This window comes from Onychomys torridus, chromosome 11, assembly GCF_903995425.1.
Source record: "Onychomys torridus chromosome 11, mOncTor1.1, whole genome shotgun sequence".
In the NCBI taxonomy this organism is placed as follows: Eukaryota; Metazoa; Chordata; class Mammalia; order Rodentia; family Cricetidae; genus Onychomys; species Onychomys torridus.
In genome coordinates this window covers 43,929,752-43,948,153 of record NC_050453.1, presented here as the reverse complement: position 1 = coordinate 43,948,153, position 18,402 = coordinate 43,929,752, and the positions used below count along the sequence as shown (strand labels likewise).

The 18,402-nt window shown below is 38.6% G+C and overlaps 1 protein-coding gene across 1 annotated transcript in view; it reads right to left on the bottom strand.

Moving 5' to 3' along the window:
• Hmcn1 (hemicentin 1) overlaps positions 1 to 18,402 on the bottom strand; it is a 439,960-nt gene that overhangs the window by 57,259 nt on the left and 364,299 nt on the right. Inside the window, exons 70-81 of the mRNA XM_036202400.1 lie at positions 17,396 to 17,477; positions 15,671 to 15,807; positions 14,493 to 14,634; positions 13,272 to 13,416; positions 12,773 to 12,900; positions 12,293 to 12,449; positions 9,247 to 9,368; positions 8,905 to 9,069; positions 6,554 to 6,661; positions 5,903 to 6,040; positions 5,642 to 5,776; positions 1,746 to 2,015 (exon numbers count right to left, since the gene is read on the bottom strand). Coding sequence (XP_036058293.1) covers positions 1,746 to 2,015; positions 5,642 to 5,776; positions 5,903 to 6,040; positions 6,554 to 6,661; positions 8,905 to 9,069; positions 9,247 to 9,368; positions 12,293 to 12,449; positions 12,773 to 12,900; positions 13,272 to 13,416; positions 14,493 to 14,634; positions 15,671 to 15,807; positions 17,396 to 17,477 — 1,729 coding nt within the window. The remainder of the gene's footprint in view (positions 1 to 1,745; positions 2,016 to 5,641; positions 5,777 to 5,902; positions 6,041 to 6,553; positions 6,662 to 8,904; positions 9,070 to 9,246; positions 9,369 to 12,292; positions 12,450 to 12,772; positions 12,901 to 13,271; positions 13,417 to 14,492; positions 14,635 to 15,670; positions 15,808 to 17,395; positions 17,478 to 18,402) is intronic.

The window sequence follows — 18,402 nt, the reverse complement described above, 5'->3', positions numbered from 1 at the left end:
AAAACTAAGAAGAATAACAGCAAGAAGAAAAACTTCATGGAGTCTAGTTTGTATTGGCTGAGTACTAGGTGTGGAGCCTGCTCTGGTAGGGGCTACGGGCACAAACTTGTTTATTTTTCTTGTTGTTTTGTAAAACTGGGTCTCTTGTAGCACAAGTTGGTCTCAGACTCACTAGTAGTCAAGGATTTGAACTCTTGATTCTGTTGCCAAGGCTTTCAAGTGCTTGAATTTCAGGCCAGTGCTACCATACCTTGCTCATAGTAGGTTTCTTTTAGCTCTTTATTTGTTAGAAATAAAAAATTAAGGCTATGACTTTATAGGTGACGTTAACTTTGTACTTTTAATATCTTGGCCTCATTTCAGAAGCAGTTTATAAATAATTTGGAAAATAAACCACATATCAAACCTACTTATTAGCTAGAAGAAGTGTTTTTTTGTTGTTGTTTTGTTTTTTTTGTTGTTGTTTTGTTTTGTTTTTCAATCGCCCCTATGACTAGGGTTTTGGTTTTAATGGTTTGTTAAAAAATGTCTGCCCTTATTGTATACCTTGATGCACAGGTATTAAGGCTTATATTTTAAAAATGCATTAATGGTTTGTTGTTACCTGACACATGGACAATTTTGATAAAATGTCTACAGATATTTGGGCAGACCAACTTTTTTGCTTAAAGATTAAATGCGTAACCCCTAGTTCAATAGATTAATTAAAAGTAAGAAAGTTAGTTGGAAAACTCATGAAAAATGATTTTTAACTTGAGTACATTACTTAATTATAAAGAATTCTACTTAAAATAATCATTCTTGCTATGAAGTTTAGGCAAAGTCAGATGTACTTGGAAAAATATTTTACGAATTTTTAATAAAGTAAAAAACAAAAACCATTTATTAAAAAAAAGTTACTCCAGAAAAATAGTAGTTGGAGAAAGTTTAATTTGCTATCATTTCCTACCAGTGACTATTAGAGATTCTATGATTAGTCTTAAAATATGCAGTAAAATTAACATTTTAATGCTGATATTTATTTTAAAAATATATCTAAGGATTTTATACATGTATGAGTACTTTGCTTGCATATATGTCTGTGCATCACACTTGTGCCTAGTGCCCATGGAGGCCAGAAGAAGGTATTGTAATCCCTGGACTGGCGTCACAAACTTCTTTGAGCTGCCATGTGGGTGCTGGGAATTAAACCAGGGTCCTCTAGAAGAGCAACTAGTGCTTTTAATGGCCGAGCCATCTCTCCAGCTCATCACGCTGATATTTAGATATTTTGTTATATATCTTAATACAAAGTAAAGAAAAAAGAATGTACAGATGAATGTTGGTGCTACTTAAAGATAATGAATCAAAAAAATCTTTAGTTCTTATAAAGTTCAAACTCCTATATTATCTGGGTCATATGCTGATTATTTTTGAGCTAAAATGACTTGAAGCTTCAAGAAGTGAAACAGAAGAGCCACAGAATGCACACGGTCACCACATAAGCCAGACAACTCCAACAGTCGAAGTATGAAGGGGGTGTCAGCCACACACCAATTTTCCTGGAAATGCTGATGTCATCTCTCACACAGATGTGTGCATACACAAGAAAACACAGCTTATGGAACACAGACTTGAGAGTCAAATACACAGGCACTCTTCTCCACACACACTGGTTTTGAAGTCCATCCCATTTGTTCTTGGTGATCTTTTCTCATTGCCACAGTGGTACAGCAGATGGAAACAAATCATGTTAAACCACCTACCATGGACAGTGAGTGTGGTGCTCACACTGCTGGATCCCGCTGCATTAGCTGCCATGCATATGTACTGCCCAGCATCATCAGGCTGAGCAAATGCAATTTGCAGAGCGCCTGAGTTCAGGATGTGCTGGCGGATAGATTCGGTAAGTGCCTGCCCATCTTTATGCCAGGTAATGTCAGGTGGTGGGAAGCCCTCTGAGTCACACAGTAGGGAGACAGGTTTATCCACAGCAACAACATATTCCTTTTGATGGGAACTAATGGCTGGAGGAACTAAAAGACAGAAGGTTCAAACTGAGTGTACAAATTACCTCCGATGGTCCTGCTGCAGTAAAGTAAACTTCGAGGATGCAAAGCCCCACATCGTCTATACTGTCAGAATAGAATGCTGTAGTTTAGTTTTGTCTGGAACATTAAAATTCATGAGCTTCTTTCAGAAAACTGGTCTGTATAAACTAACAAAAGTAGGTAGTAGTCAATTTTAAATGAGATAAGCATGGATTCAGAGGTTTTGGAAGCATCTCATTCAGAACAGTATTTCAGGGAGTCATGAGGGTCTAGAGAAGTATTTAAATGTACACAAACTTTGTGATTCCCTTTGAGTACTTAAACTTCTAAAATGGACTCCTTCAAGCCTTGTGAAATACTACACTGCTCAAAGATACTTTCACCCATGCATTTTTCAGAGAGCTTATTATGGTGTCTCAGCACAGTTATAATATTTACAAATGAATGCACAGATAAATGGATTATAGAAAATAACTGTATGGACAATTTTTTTTTTTCCATTTCAGACCTGGTAAGGATTCTCTCCCCAGGATTTCCAACAACCAGTCCCTGCTTAGGATTTTCTACCAAGACTTAAATCATCCACCAAAAGACTCAAAATACTTATGAATGTCTGTGCTAAGTGCCTAGCATTACCTGGCTGAATTTGCCCTTCCCACTACACACTCTATCTGCAAGGAGAACCCTATCCAGAACCTCCCAAGCTTCTGAGGTCTAGTTATCTCTCCCCATTTATGTGTATGTGTATGCGTGCGTGTGTGTGTGTGTGTGTGTGTGTGTGTGTGTGTGTGTGACTGCAGTGCATTCAGAACAACTCTCTTCTTAAACATTAGTCTCCTCCAGCCTCCAACCAGGTTTCCTCTGCCTCCCCTGTGTATTCTCCTTTATCAGAGTTCAAAGCAATGCACTGTCCCAGGACTTTGTCCTTAGCCTTCTCTGTCCATGACCTCTCCTTAGGGTTTGATAACACTGACTGTATATGCGCTTTTATCTTACATTATACACCTTCTGTGAACTCTAATATACAGTCAATGTGCTAGCTGGCATTTGCATCAGGGGTTTTAAAAGTTTCCTGCATCCAATGTGATTAAGCAGAAACCATGGCTTCCTTCTCCTAGTGTTCCCTCATGGCCCTTCAGTCCCTCAAGCTCAAACTGGAAGCTTAGGAAACAAGTCTCTTCTGCTCTTCAAATGCATCAACAGTCTTGACATTTTACACCTTCAAAGACATCTTTAATCTATGACTTCTCCTAACTCTTGGGCAGCTCATAGCCTGGCTCCCTGTCTCAGACCATGGTCCTTTGAATTGACAAATCTAACACTCTTCTAGCTCCACTCTTTCCTATCCTCAAAGGTATTTTCTACACCGCATCCAAAAATGTCTAGTCCACACCACACCACAATCCTGGCTACACCCTTCCCATTGTGCAGAGAATGAAAGCCAACTCCATTATAGTGTGACTGCTCCTTCAACAATGGCCCTGCCTGGGTCTACTCTTCTTCATGCTTTTCTGTCCTATCCTTGCTAGCTAATGTCTGGTAACACCAGCATAGACACTTTAGCAAGATGGCTTGTCTTTATTCGTTGTTGGTCTGTTATCTCACCCTTACACCGAAGAGTAGCCTCCTAGCCACTGAGCTAATAGCATGGCCCAATTTATCTTATCTCCATTATTTATCATTTCAGTCTTTGGTTTTCTTTCGTTCAGCACTGACCAGAATTAATTATCATTTCACTTATGAGTGGTTCATGTTTCCTTCTCCGCTCACGCAATAAGCCTAAGAGAACACACGTGTCTGTAATGTTAGTGTGCTTCCCAGTAATTGGTGTTGAATACATACTGGAAATGATGAAGAGATTAAGATTTCAAATAACAGGAATGTGAGCTTCAGGTGTCTGTTCATTCTCTATAGGAAAAACCACACTTGAGGAAATTCAGTATTAATTCATTTAAATTCAGTATCTTAAAACTTATTACCATTTTACTTCATATTCTAGAAAGTTCTCCATTCAAGATATAGAAATTATATCATGGAGCTGCCAGTTTAACAAGGAAAATTATTTTCCTCCCTCCCTCCCTCCCTCCTTCCCTCCCTCCCTGTCTCTCCCCCTCTTTCACACATACACACACAATCCCTGCTTTTTCATCAAGTTAGTAAAGTTGTGGTTGTAGTTATTAAAGTGGATATTACACATATTTCACAGTGTAACCGAAGTAGCAATGTAGAGCTTTATTATAATTTAAAAATTATGTTATTATCATTTCTTTGTGTGTGCATGCACTGACATTGCACAGCTCATGTGTGGAGCTAAGAGAACAAATCGTGGGAGTGAGTCTCTCCTTCTATAATGTGTTCCAAGGCATCAAATTCAGGTCATTAGGCTTGGTGACAAGCACCTCTAATTCAGTGCCATCTCAACAGCTTCAGGTTGTTTTGCTTGTTCAAAATCCTGTTAAAAGGACTAGATAAATGACCTTGGTGGTTAAGGACATTTGCTGCTCTTGCAGAGGACCAGAAGTCAGTTCCCAGCACCTACACTGAACTGCTCACAAGTGTCTGTAACTCCAGCTCCAAAGGATCTGACATCCTTTTCTGCCTTCTATGGTCATCTCAGAACTCATGTGCACATACCCACAGACATACAAACAGACAGACAGACAGACAGACACACACACACACACACACACACACACACACACACACACACACACAAATGAAATAAACCTAAAAACAATCTTACTGAATATGCTACCATGAACAAGAACAAACACATTTGTTCCACTTTCTTAGTAGATATATTGCAAGACCCTCAGTGAATGTCTGAAATATGATACTACAGAATTCCATACACACTATGTTTTCCCTATACATATATGCTTATAATATATATATTTAACTTATAACTTGGGTGCAGTAAGAGGTTAATAATGGCCCAAGACAAAGTAGGACAATTGATACACTGCCTGGCTGTGGTGTTTTATCGTCCATTCTTTCTTGAAATGTCACACTGTTCTTTAGCATTTTTCACTCACAGGAAATACCGTTCAGTTGGGTGGCATATGTGAATGGTCAATATTGCAACTTTTGTAGTTAAGGCTGCCTTGAAGTAAAAAAACGGTGCCTAATCACAAGTGCTAACTCCTTGACAGGTGATCCGATGCTGGGCGAAGAGACTCGGTTTGTGAAACAAGAATATGCTAGTTAGACTTATATTTCACATTGAAGGTAATATTTCATTGCACTCTTCCAAATAATTGAAAACTTACAGGCTATTTCTTTCTAGGATATTCCATTCCATATTTAAAAACCATGTTTAACTATGAGTAACTAGAGTCACAGAAAGTGGAGCCATAAGGAAGTGGTGATTGTCTCAAGTAGAGTTTCATAGATGTTTAAAAATAGGATGGAGGTCCAAGTTTTCTCATACGGCATGAAAAGAACTTGTTACACAATCTATAGGAAGGTTCTAGGGGAAAAGGTAAGACACTACAATCTAAGAGTAAAGGTAGCTGTGGGAGGGGCTAGCATAATGATTACAGATGAACAATATATTGGTAGATATCATTACACACATCTTTGAGGACAATGAGGATGAATCACTCAAGTACCTTGTACATTCAGCTTGATTTTGCCCAAGGCTGTACCAGCAGGGTTCTGAGCCACACACATGTAAGTGCCAGCATCCTCTCGAACAGCTCTGGAGATCTGTAAGCTGCCACTAGGAAGAACAGCATGGCTTTTGCCTACACCATAGTCAAAAGCAGAGTGAAAAGAAATTTTATTTTCACTTTATAAAAAGTCATACAGGTTTCTGAATTACAAAGCACTACATATGCTGCAGTAATCTACATTGAAATCGTGGTAGGTACCTGAGGCAATGACATTGATGCCTTCTTTTTGCCAAGTAATGAATGGACTGGGTATTCCGGTTGCTTCACATGGAAGTAAGATGGGGTTGTTTAGAATGACATCCAGTACACTTGGCTGGGGCTGAATGACAGGAGGGTCTGCAAAAGACAACCAACAAAAAGAAGAGCACTGCTTATTATAAAGCAGAATGGCCTGCTATAGTGAAGAGCACCAATGTGCTAAATCTGCAGTCGGCAAACACCAGGAAGTTGATTGTACAAGAGGAAAGCTATGATTGGCCTTCTTACATTCTTTCGATCTTGCTATATAGCAGCTGTAGTAAAAAGAACTGATGGAAAAACCATTGTTGAAAGAGATCACAAAAACCAGGGAAGAAACACATTTGTAGGTTGTTCTGTGTGGTTTGTCAACCATGTGTAGTTTTCATCTATTGAACAATATCTTTACATATTCCTAAGACATTACTATGATATAATACCACCTTTTAAAAATAAACGTGACAATAAAATCACAAATAAATAGTTATCTCTACTTCCAAGATCAACAAACTGTTAGTGCATGGTGCTTAGTGCAAGCCCCAGCCTTTGCACATGCTAGTGAATAACTCCACCTATCCAGCAAGATTTTAGTGAACAAACAACTTTCCCTACCTTGGACATGAAGGGTTACATGCCGATGTGCTGAGCCAGCTGCATTTCTAGCAAGACAAGTGTATCTTCCTGCATGGTTTATCTGAGTAGCAAATATCTCAATTGCTCCTAATAGGAAAAAGAGTGTTTATTTTTTTTCCTGTTTGTTTTTGTGACAGGGTTCACAAAACAAATTTGCTTCACAGTCCAGACTATCCTGAAACCTCGTATGTAACCCAAGCTGGCATGGTGCTTACTGTCTTCCTGCCTCTGTCTCCCACAAAAATAATTTAATATAGAGTGTATCTTTATTTTCCAAATTCACTAAGTTGTGTCTCATGTTTCTTTTGAAGTCATAGCTTTATTGATGCACACTTTACTTGTCACAAAGGCCATCAAGTATACCATTTAATTAGAGTTTTCTTTTTCGATATTTGCAGAGTTAATTAATGATAACAGCAACCTAATTTTAGAAACCTTTCCAAAAGACTAGTGTCTGTTTGTGGTCACACCCAGCTTCCAAACTCAGCTCTGGGCCACATCCACTTACCAGCTGCTTCTACAGATGTGCCTTTTCTAAGCGCTTCATCAAGGTAGAATCACACACTCTGGTTTTTTGCTTTGTTACTGACTAATTTCACTGTAGGCATGTCTTTGAGATCCATTCATTTTAGCAAGTGCAATATCGTATCCCTTTTTATACCCAAACAGATTTCCTGTTTGTGGACAATAGGACGTTTGTGTATCCGTTCACCAGTGGATGGGCATCTGAATAGCTTTCTTTTCTAGCTTGTGTGTAGATGGGATGTCACGGGTCTTGGGCAGAGGCCCTGGATGGAGCTGCCAACTTCATGGCAACTGTACCAAAAAATTCTACACTGTTTTCTTGTTGTCTTTCTTTCTGTCTTTCTGTCTGTCTGTCTGTCTTTCTTTCTTTCTTTCTTTCTTTCTTTCTTTCTTTCTTTCTTTCTGTCTGTCTGTCTTCCTTCCTTCCTTCCTTCCTTTCTTCCTTCCTTCCTTCCTTCCTTCCTCTCTCTCTCTCTCTCTCTCTTATTATTAAGAAATTGTCTATTCATTTTACATACCAACCACAGATCCCCCTCTCCTCCCTCCTCCCACTTCCAGACTTCCTCCATAACCCACCTCCCTTTCCCACCTCCTCCAAGGCAAGGCCTCCCACGGGGAGTCAGCAGAGCCTGTACATTCAGTTGAGGCAGCTCCAAGCACCTCCCCCTGCACCAAGGCTGTCTATACTATTTTCTAGCACAGAACTTTGTGATTACACTGGTGTAGCCACCTTCTGTTTTATTTTTTTTATTAAGAAATTTTCTACTCACTTCACATACTATCCACAGATTCCCCCTCTTCCCTCCTCCATCCCTCAGACCTCTTTCTTCTGTTTTATGATAAATTTCTAACCAGTCTACTTATCTACCTGAGATAGCCTTAAAATATTCTGCCTTAAAACCAAAGCGATATGCTGAGAGTTAATGTCCTATTATTTCCCAATACTAAAGAAACATATAAATTCTCTTAGGACAATATACACACACTCCTGAAATCTCAGGGTGAGTTGATAGTCAATCTGTCTCTGGTATACCTGCCCAGGACAAGATCTATTTTCAGTGAAAAGCCCCTATATTTTCATTTAGTTAAATCATCTTTCCCTCACTACTATAAACTGTACAAAGAATGGCTATCATAACTGTCAAAAAGTAAATTATAGTATTTAGCACCCAAACTTTTTTGCTAAGTTATATGAACCTTAAAACAAAAAGTTCATTTTAGTCATATAGTCTCAAGATAGTACAATTCTGTCTTCAGCACTACATGGTGGTTTTTTGGTTTTTGGTTTTTTTGTTTGTTTGTTTGTTTGTTTTTTGAGACAGGGTTTCTCTGTGTACCTTTGTGCCTTTCCTGGAACTAGCTCTGTAGACCAGGCTGGCCTCGAACTCACAGAGATCCGCCTGTCTCTGCCTCCCGAGTGCTGGGATTAAAGGTGTGCGCCACCACTGCCCGGCATAGTTTTTAAATAAACATTTTAATTGGTCAGTGGAATAAATGTGATTCTCAGGTAAGGAGAGAATTTGCCAAGTCTGTAGTCTAGTGTACACAGGACCATGTTTATTAGATCAGTTTTAAATATTACATGTTATATTTTGTTTCTAGGCTCTTTAAAAAACCAAAACACACAAACAAACAAACAAACAAAAACTACTCCCCCTTCTTACCATAATTGCTTTTGAGGAATAAAGACTTCTTTTTTTCTTTTCAATTTTCACTATGTTGTAACAAAAGGCTAGGCAAGGCTGCCCATTGCTAACTACTCCAATCAGTGAGGGTGAACTCACACACAGAATGTGCTTTGTTACCTGAGGACAGAATCCGATAGCCGTCTCCTCTGGGAAGCAGTCTGATGCCATTTTTAGTCCAGTGAATGGAGGGAACCGGAAGTCCGGAAGCAGTGCAGGTCATGACTGCCGGGGCCTCTCTGGTTACCAGGACATCCGCAGGCTCGTCAGCTATGGCAGGAGGAACTAAACAGCAAGAGGAGAAAACCCCACATCTCCATTCCATCGCTTACACATTCCCGAAGCCATTCTGCCCCGATTCTTCCCCATGCTCAGAGAGAGGGTGTCAGGTAGGTATAAAAAGGCTGTCTGGTGAGAAGACAGCAGGATCTGTCATTCAATCTACTTTCCGGCCAGTTCTACCTTGGACAGTGAGGTCCACGGTTCTCTTGTCCTCTCCAGCATCACTTGTCACAGTGCATTCATAACTGGCAGTGTCATCCACGGAGGGGGAAATAATTACAAGGGACCCTGAAGAAAGGAGCCTAGAAGAGAGATTCCAGACATGAGGTTCCATACATCAGTGTCCATGTGTTCTGCAGACTGTATAGTGAGGTATCAAGATTAGCTGAGGGAAAGAGCACCTCCTTCATGTTAAATGATCATCATTTGCCTGATGCAAATTTTGCATGTCAAAACTTAACTTTATGTGGTAAAGGGTCTAAACTTGATGTGAGTGAAAAACAGCTGCCTGGAAGAATTACCTGAACACCAAATCTTGCATTTTCTGAATACATGTATCATAATCACAGTACTTCTACTAGTGGTCAAAATCTACTGACAGCCACTGTTCAATAGCATAGAATGTATCCCTGGCTCCATCTGAAATGCTTCACATAAAGCATCTTAAAAATCTATTGGTAACTTTGCTGGTAGATATTTGGTTACTTATATCACATATGTAAGTGAGTAGAAGTCCATTCTTTCACTCTCTTCCCTGCTTTACACACCTCTTCATATGTCATGCTACTTTGGAGATGTACCGTGTGTGTGTGTGTGTGTGTGTGTGTGTGTGTGTGTGTGTGTGTGTGTGTACATATACATATATGCTATATATACATGTATATGTATATACAAGAGGTATATGCACATAGCATATATGTAATGCATATATTTAACATGTGTAATATATGTATCTTCATGAATTTTTTGGTAATCATTCCTTAATTTGTAATAAAAAATAAAAATCAATGTTTGGGGGGCTTAGAATAATTCACACACATTAGACTTAATGTATGTTTAAGTTCAAGTATCACTTTTCTTCAAACTGTGCAATACTGGAACAGCAGTAGTTTGGTGTGGCTCAGTGGTTAAATCACTTGCTTCACAGATGTGAGGACTAGAGGTCAGATCCACAGTAATCCACATAAATTTCCAAGTGGACACAGTGGCTCACCTGTAATTCCAGACTTGGAAGGCAGAGACAGGGATCCCAGAATAAGCTGTATAGCAAGGATAGATGAGGATCCCGGAGTAAGCTGGCTAGCAAACATGGCTATAGGTAAATGTGTTTGATTGAGAGATCCTGAGACAGTGAATAATCTTATTTACTGAGGAGAATTCCTGACATCAGCTCAGGCTTCTGTCTGCACACCTGGAACCTCCCCCCACCCCACGTACCCATATATATGTAAATATATGTATATATGTGTATACATGCACACTTGAGAATGGAAAAATAAAAAGGAAGTGTGTTTGGTTTAAAGGAAGTGTCTTTTTCATGCTTCCTACGCAATTCCCACACAAGGTAGACTTTTAAACCACGAGTCCAATGTCAAAAGCTAAAAGGATGAGAAAGACAGATCTGACAGACTTTCAGTGGAATTACTCTTTGTGTCCTCTATCCTTGTCAATCACAATTACCTTTTGTCGAAGTATCACTGTGAGAGCACCTGGTGTTAATACTCTGGCAGATCCCTTGACAGGATAACTGTTAGCTGAATGAGGTAAGGGATGTTGCTGCCTTAAACCGTCAGAAATTCTCAGTGACTTAAAGTCTAGTCCTTAATAAACGTACACTGCCATATTGTAAGCTCGGGCAGGAAAGTTTGAAGAGTATAAGAATTGGAGAAAATGCTCTTTGCTACCACCTACCCAAGCAGCCAAACATCTACATTATATGTCATGGCATTCAATTTGCTTTTCATTTTACAACTAAAGCTTGGATTGACTTTCACAGAACAGTTTGTCTTTTATGCAAAAGGTGTTTATAGCCATTGCCATTCTAAAATTGTAGAGAGTAATAAATAAACAAGCTAGGATAAACATGTCTACAGGCCTCACCAACAACAGGGCTTGTGTACAGAAGAGTTGCACCTTTTATTTAAAAAAAAAAAAAAAAAGATAGGTTAGAAATCCAATTCCATATTAAGGGAAAAATATTCTACCAACTGGCTAATTCTTCATTCTTTATATATTTATTACCCCTATTGATGGGGTTAAAATGTTGGTTATTATTAAAATGTTTCTAAGTGTTAGGTTAGATTTTTCAATGGAATTATCTTTACTGCATTACGCTAACTCAAAGTAGCCAGACACAGAAAAGGTTCTGTTTGTTCTCATTATGTGTTGAAGATAAAAAGTTGAGGGCAGGCGGCGGCGGTGGTGGTGGTGGTGGTGGTGGCGGTGGTGGCGCACGCCTTTAATCCCAGCACTTGGGAGGCAGAGCCAGGTAGACCTCTGTGCATTAGAGTTCAGGGGCAGCCTGTTCTACCTACACAGCTAGTTCTAGGACAGCCAAGGCTACACAGAGAAACCTTGTCTCAGGGGGAAAAAAAAAAAGGCAAACAAAAGAGCTGGGCTAACAGAAGGATGTGATGCAGGGGGACAGGATGAAATTGGTACAGGAGTGCAGTGCTCAGAGGAATGTGTCTGATGCTAATTATCCAAGCATTTCAAAATGGCTTTTAATGTTCTCAGCACAGAGAAGTGTAGTGGGTAGCCATCCCAGCCTTGGCCTGGGAGTTCCAACTCCCATTGAGGCTTCGGTAATGGTCACGCCTACAAGGCGGCGGGGTGCTGAGAGAGGACACTGAAGACCCAGGATCCAAATGAGAGGGATCTCTTGATGCCCAGACCTTGGACGCTGGAGGTAGACCAAGCAGAGTTCTCCAAAGAACATCACCGGGCTACATCATACCTTTGCCAGACCCTACAACCTACCTATCCCTTCATTTGTAAGTTACCCCACAAAATAACCCCCCCTTTTAACTATGTGGAGTGGCCTTGATAATTTCACTGATAGAGAAGTATTCATGTATGGGGTGACAAATAGATATGCCATATCCTAATCTAATCATTATGCATCATACAAATGTACTGAAATATATAGTACCAATAACTATATACAAGTGTGCCAGATGAAAATGAAAAAAAAAAAAACTATTTAAAGTAAATGAATTAATCTTACCTGTATGAATTTTGATTTTGATCCACATTAAGAAGATGCCCATTTTTTCTCCAGTGGATTGATGGTTTTGGTATCCCAGTAGCTTCACAAGCCAGAGTAGTTTGGACATTCACTGTTACTGTTACATTGGCAGGACCCAGAGCTATAGATGGAGGAACTAAAGAAAATAATAATAAAAAAACCAATAAGAGGGAAGCATACCCAGAACATGGCAAAGTATTTCTGATGACCTGAAATTTGTCATTAGTGACTTGCCATATGACTAAGTCACAGCAGTGTCACAAACTGCACAATGGTGATATAATCCACACCAAAGAAACAGCATGGGTCTTGTTTTGTTCACAATGCAGTGGAATATGCTTAATTAGCCTTTAAGGTCCAGGTCCTCATGAGCTGACCTAGTTTCAGTTACAATAAACAAATAAACAAAACAAAAACATTTGACCCAAAGCCTGGATGATTTTGTAAATGCGTATTTACCATGGACTTGTAAATCTATCCGTCTCCGGTCTGTTCCAGCCACATTGGTCGCCATACACAAATACCGTCCAGTATCTGTGACATGTGCTGACTGAATTTGAAGGAATCCGTTTTCTAAGATGGTGTATCTAGGAGAAAGATTAAAGATACGTCCTTCTTAATCAATTCTTTTCAATGATTTACACTGTGACTCAGATAAGCATTAAAGACTTGGTAAAATCTACTGTGAGTCTTTTTCTGTTTCAGGTGACACATATTTATAGTGCCCTTGGAGGAGGGTTAGGATGCAGTGTGAAGGTGTGTAGCAGCAGGATTGTGTTCTTGATGGATTATAATCATAAGAATTATGCTTGTAAAATACTAAATTTTGATTCTCATCTTAGGATGAAAATATTAATTCTAAACACAATAAGATCAAAATAATGCATTAGAAAAATATGTGAAGATTCATATTTCAATTTCTCACGACAGCATTTTTCTTCCCTTTTTGAACTGTTACCTTGCATGGCTCCCAGCTAGCACAGTCCCATCCTTTCTCCATGTTATCCTTGGGGTTGGCACACCTTCAGCAAAGCATTCCAGTACAATTGATTTATTTAAGAGAGTGACAAGACTCTGGGGACCACCACTGATGCTTGGAGGAACTGAACAAGAAACAAACAGAAATCTAGTTAAAATAAATAACTCAGCCTTCACTAAGGATCTGGAGATGTAAGGAGAACTTTAAGTGAAGTGATTAGCTTTGTCTACACTAATCTAGGTTAGAATAAATAGAATTAAAGTCTAACTCTTGAAGTCTTACTCAAGACATCCTGCATTTGAAAATAAAGAATAAACGGTGAGAATTTAAATCCCTGATTTAAATCCCTGTGAGAGAGGCGTGAGTAAAATTCAGCTTCGGTCTGATGCAAATTAAAGTTGATATTTCTTATTTCTCTTTAGCCAAATAATGGTCAAAGAATGTTAATGCTGGAACAGCTTCACTTTAAATAAAGAACAGAAAGTGGGCTGTTTTAATGAAAAGCACATCTGTGGTTAATCATACGAGTCCCAGAACAGGCATTTTATTAATCATAGAGTTCATGTGGGAATACACAGCCTGAACTTTAATTTTAGTATTAGAGATATTAGTTGTGTGGGTCATCCAGTACATTGTAAAATTTCTTGTGTTAAAATCCAAAGGGATTGTTATGGAGGGAAATCTACATATCTTCCTGAATATTGGCAAGTTTTGGCACCAAGATATGCATATTTAAGAAAATTACAGTAGTATGGCAGTGTTTAAGGAAACTATCACACTGTGCATAGTACAGTATGCTATCAAGCCACCATCAATAAAGGCAAACTAAATAATGGGCCATTTGTTAGACACAGATGTAGTGTGATGGTTTCCTCTCAGCTGGATGGTGCCGACCATCTGGATCTGCTAATCATTCTGTGTGTGCCTGTATGCATGTGTGGTGTGTGTGTGTGTGTGTGTGTGTGTGTGTGTGTGTGTGTGTGTGTGGTGTATCCCTCTATGATGTTGTATTATACCTCTAGATCTACATTTTGAAGCTGAATTAATTTGCAATACAGATCTAATATCAGTTCCACAAGGTGCTCTTTCCAAGTAAATAACATGACCAAGGATTCATTTAATAAGCTCCAGAAAAACATTATTATCTCTTCTAGTACTGTTGGTGAAATAATCAAATTGTGAAACAGTGATTTTCCTTACCATTTACAGTGAGGATAAATTCTCTTGTAGTCTTTCCTGCGATGTTGCTGGCCACACAGGTATAATTGGCGGTGTCTCCTAGATCTGCATTATTAATTTGCAAGTATCTCCCTCCAGACAGGATTCTTACCCGAGGTGTTGCCTGAATTCAGAAAATAAAATCTATCATCAAAATGGCAGTAAAATAAAATAAAACATTATTTCATTTAAAGCTTTGTGTGTGTGTGTGTGTGTGTGTGTGTGTGTGTGTGTGTGTGTGTGCGCATGTGTTTGCATGTATAAGGGGGTATACGCACTATGTGCATGTGTGTGAGGGTGCCTATGGAGGCCTGGAGGGGTTACTGGATTTCTGGAGCTTGAGTTACAGGTGGTCGTGAGGCACCCAGCATAGGTCTTAGGAGCTGAACTCAGGTCTCTTGAGAGAATAGCAAGCACTCTCCAAACACAAGCAATATTTTATAGTAACAAAATGAACAAGAATGAGACACAGACTTGTCATCTGACAAGTTTTGTTCATGTAACAACTAAAGTCCCTTTCACGGTTTCAGTGACTTGGGGTAAATCAAGGGTATAGTGCCTCCAATTCCATTAAACAAGCAAGGCAGGTTGGATGATTCAAATCAAGCCTTTCTGAGTTCTCTCAGTTATGACTTCTTCTGGAAACCAGTAACTACCAGAATAGGATAAACAAAGCCTTCAAAGCCAGCTTTCTTTTGGCTGCAAATGGCTGGTGAGAATCCTGAGCTGATGCTCTGTTGGTGGTAGGCATCACCTACCTAAGTGTAGGGAGCTGTAGGGAATCTTTGACTGCTCCTTAGGATTCTGGTCCCAGAGACCTGAGGTGGGGGTATTATAGATGTGTCAGCCACTCCTGAGCCTGAATTCTAACCAGGGAAATTCAGTAACAGCTCCATCCTGCAGAGACGGTAGACCAGTTCTTCTGAGCCCTTGATGGTTTCTAGCCGCTTAGTTAAACCAAGAGCTGAAAATTCTGTGTTTTCAGCCAAATCAACTACTGAGCAAAGACTAGAATGGGAAGACAGTTGCCTGAGGGCCCCTGTGCCTGCCTGTGTGATTGAGACTATTAAGTGGAAGTGATTGGAGGTTGACTACTTAGCAAAGGCCCCTCAACTGTTTTGCCTTTCAAAAATGAATCTGTGGAGTCAAGCAGAAGGTACCTGTAACCGCTCCCCATTTCTGAGCCACATGACCACAGGCGGAGGTACTGCATCCGATTTGCATTCCAATGTCACCTGTCTGTTCCTTAACACAGTGAAGTCCTGGGACTCATCCATTCCAGCAATATTAGGAGGCACTAAGCATGGGAACACAATATCAAGTGCATTTGATAAACTGGATGTAAATGATCTATCAGTGTCCAACAACAGTTAGGTTTCCTATGTGATAAAAGGCAGGAACTTCAATTGTTACTCATTCAATTTATGGTGCAGATAATTAACAAACTGAATCTTTATTATTTAGCACTTTTATCAATTAAATAATAAACTATTTTAATTAAATTAATTAATTTAATCAATTAAATAATGCAATCTTTCCAACAATGACATGGATAATGAGATAACCACATTATTACCACCATTTGACATGTGATAAGAAAATGGACCGACATAGGCGTCCTTCAGTCAACATCTACACTGGGCAATGCTTTCCCCCGAGTATTAGAAATGGCCAAATCAGGCTGGGTGGTGGAGGCACACGCCTTTAATACCAGCACTTGGGAGGCAGAGGCAGGAGGATCTCTGTGAGTTCGAGGCCAATCTGGTCTCCAAAGTGAGTTCTAGGAAAGGCACAAAGCTACACAGAGAAACCCTGTCTCGAAAAACAAAAAACAACAAACAAACAAACAAACAAACAAACAAACAAAAAGACCAAATGAGGAACTGTCCATGACAATACAAAGAAATGCATCCATTTTTATTGATTTACACAGATATATTTCTTAGTAAATTATACTTTGGATTTACTTAGGTATGTCTAAGTTTTGAGTAGGGATACCAGGAACACTTCAATTCCAGATAACCTGAATGCCTAGACATTTAGGCTCTGAAAATTAAATATCTGTTTAGTTTTCAAACAATCCTCCCCATGAAGGATGATTTAAATTTATATATAAAAGTAATACTCAAGAGGGTCTAGTTAATATAAACTTTCTTGAAAGTAATAAGGCAGTGATTTCCAAAATCCTTAAAAGTGTGTATGTGCACATGCATGCATGGGTAAACAAATTAGTGTATTACAGAAAATTTCCAAGTATACATAAAAAGGCAGAAACTGCCTAAATATCCGCCAACAGGGAGTCAGATATAGGGCAACACGCAATCCTAAAAGTGATGCTATAAAATATATTTACTAACATAAGAATGTTCATCAGACCATTAAGTGAGACATAATGCAAATTAAATTCTTTGTTCTCTGCTATCACTTTCTTTTTTGATATTTAGAATCTTTCCGTGTTTCCCCAGCCAGTTGCAAACTCTAGGCTTAAGCAATCTTTCCACTCAATGTCTCTAGAAGCTGAGATGACAGGTGTATGCTATTAAGCCTAGATTTGATCACATTTTTGCAATAAAATGTTCACATGAAAAACACTGTATTCTTGTGTGGTAAGACTAAAGATTATTTTTATTCTCCTCCCTATTGTAATTCATATTCTTTTATTTTTAAATAAACAAATGTGAATTGTTTGTGTAAAATCAAGATAAATAACAGAAAATATCACTGAACTACATCCCAAAGAGCAGATAAGTTATTAACAATAAAATTTATAAAATACATATTTCTCAATTTATAGACCTATGATGTGCTGTGAAATAGCCTGATCTTCTCTAATATAGTTTCTAACTAGGTTTGTGTGTGGATTAGACATAAATCACAAAATTTACCATGTACTCTCACTAAATATTCTTTATCGTCATCCCCTGCAGGACTGGATGCCAGACAGGTATATCTTCCTGTGTCCTCCACCTACAAAACCCAAACAAATAAATTATAGAGTGTTAACATACTAGTGTTGGTGATGGAAATGAAAATACACTAGAACTAGTATGATTACCAATAGAGGCAAAATAACACGAGGAAGTGCAACAGATGAAACTAACATTATCATTATGGTTAGTGCTTTGATACTGCACGTTGGCTGACATCTCTGTTATGTATACAGCTATGTTTAAAGGAATTTTGGAAACTGATACAAAAATATCAAAAAGGCACATATAAGTATATAGTTACATATGTCTATGTATGCTTATAAATGATCTAGTGCCAAATATGCACCATAAATTGAATGACTAATATGCCAAATAGTAGACAAAATGCTCAATATTAAATTTGAGGAAATATACATGTACAGGTTCAAGTTGCAGACCATAAATTTCAATTATTCTCTTTTAGAAGGAAATGTAGCATATCTAGAAAAGCATCTGATAAAATAAAATAAAATAACAAAACACAAGATAACTAAACCAAACAAATTAATACCACATCTTGAGTCTATCATTGAGATACATGCTGATAGACTACAGTTCGACAACAGGATCTACTTGGCTCAAACCTGAACCAACTACTAAAAAATCCTCATGAATGTTTTATGCTGGAAGTTGGTTTACAACTGTATGCATGGACACCACCACATCTGGAGATATTATTCTGGCAAACAGGTGACCTTACTATTAACAAAAGCATATTTTATAAATATAAGGAAAGCTCTAGCCATCTCACTTACTTTACAACATAAACATCCTCAGAATATTGGCATTTTAAAAATTCTTATATTCAAAATTGACTTTACACGTTGTGAAAAAGATTTTTGTTAGGTTGCACACATTCCTTTGGAAAAAATTGAAGACTAGAGTGTTTAAAAAAAAAAAAAAACGGTTAAAAATACTTTAGA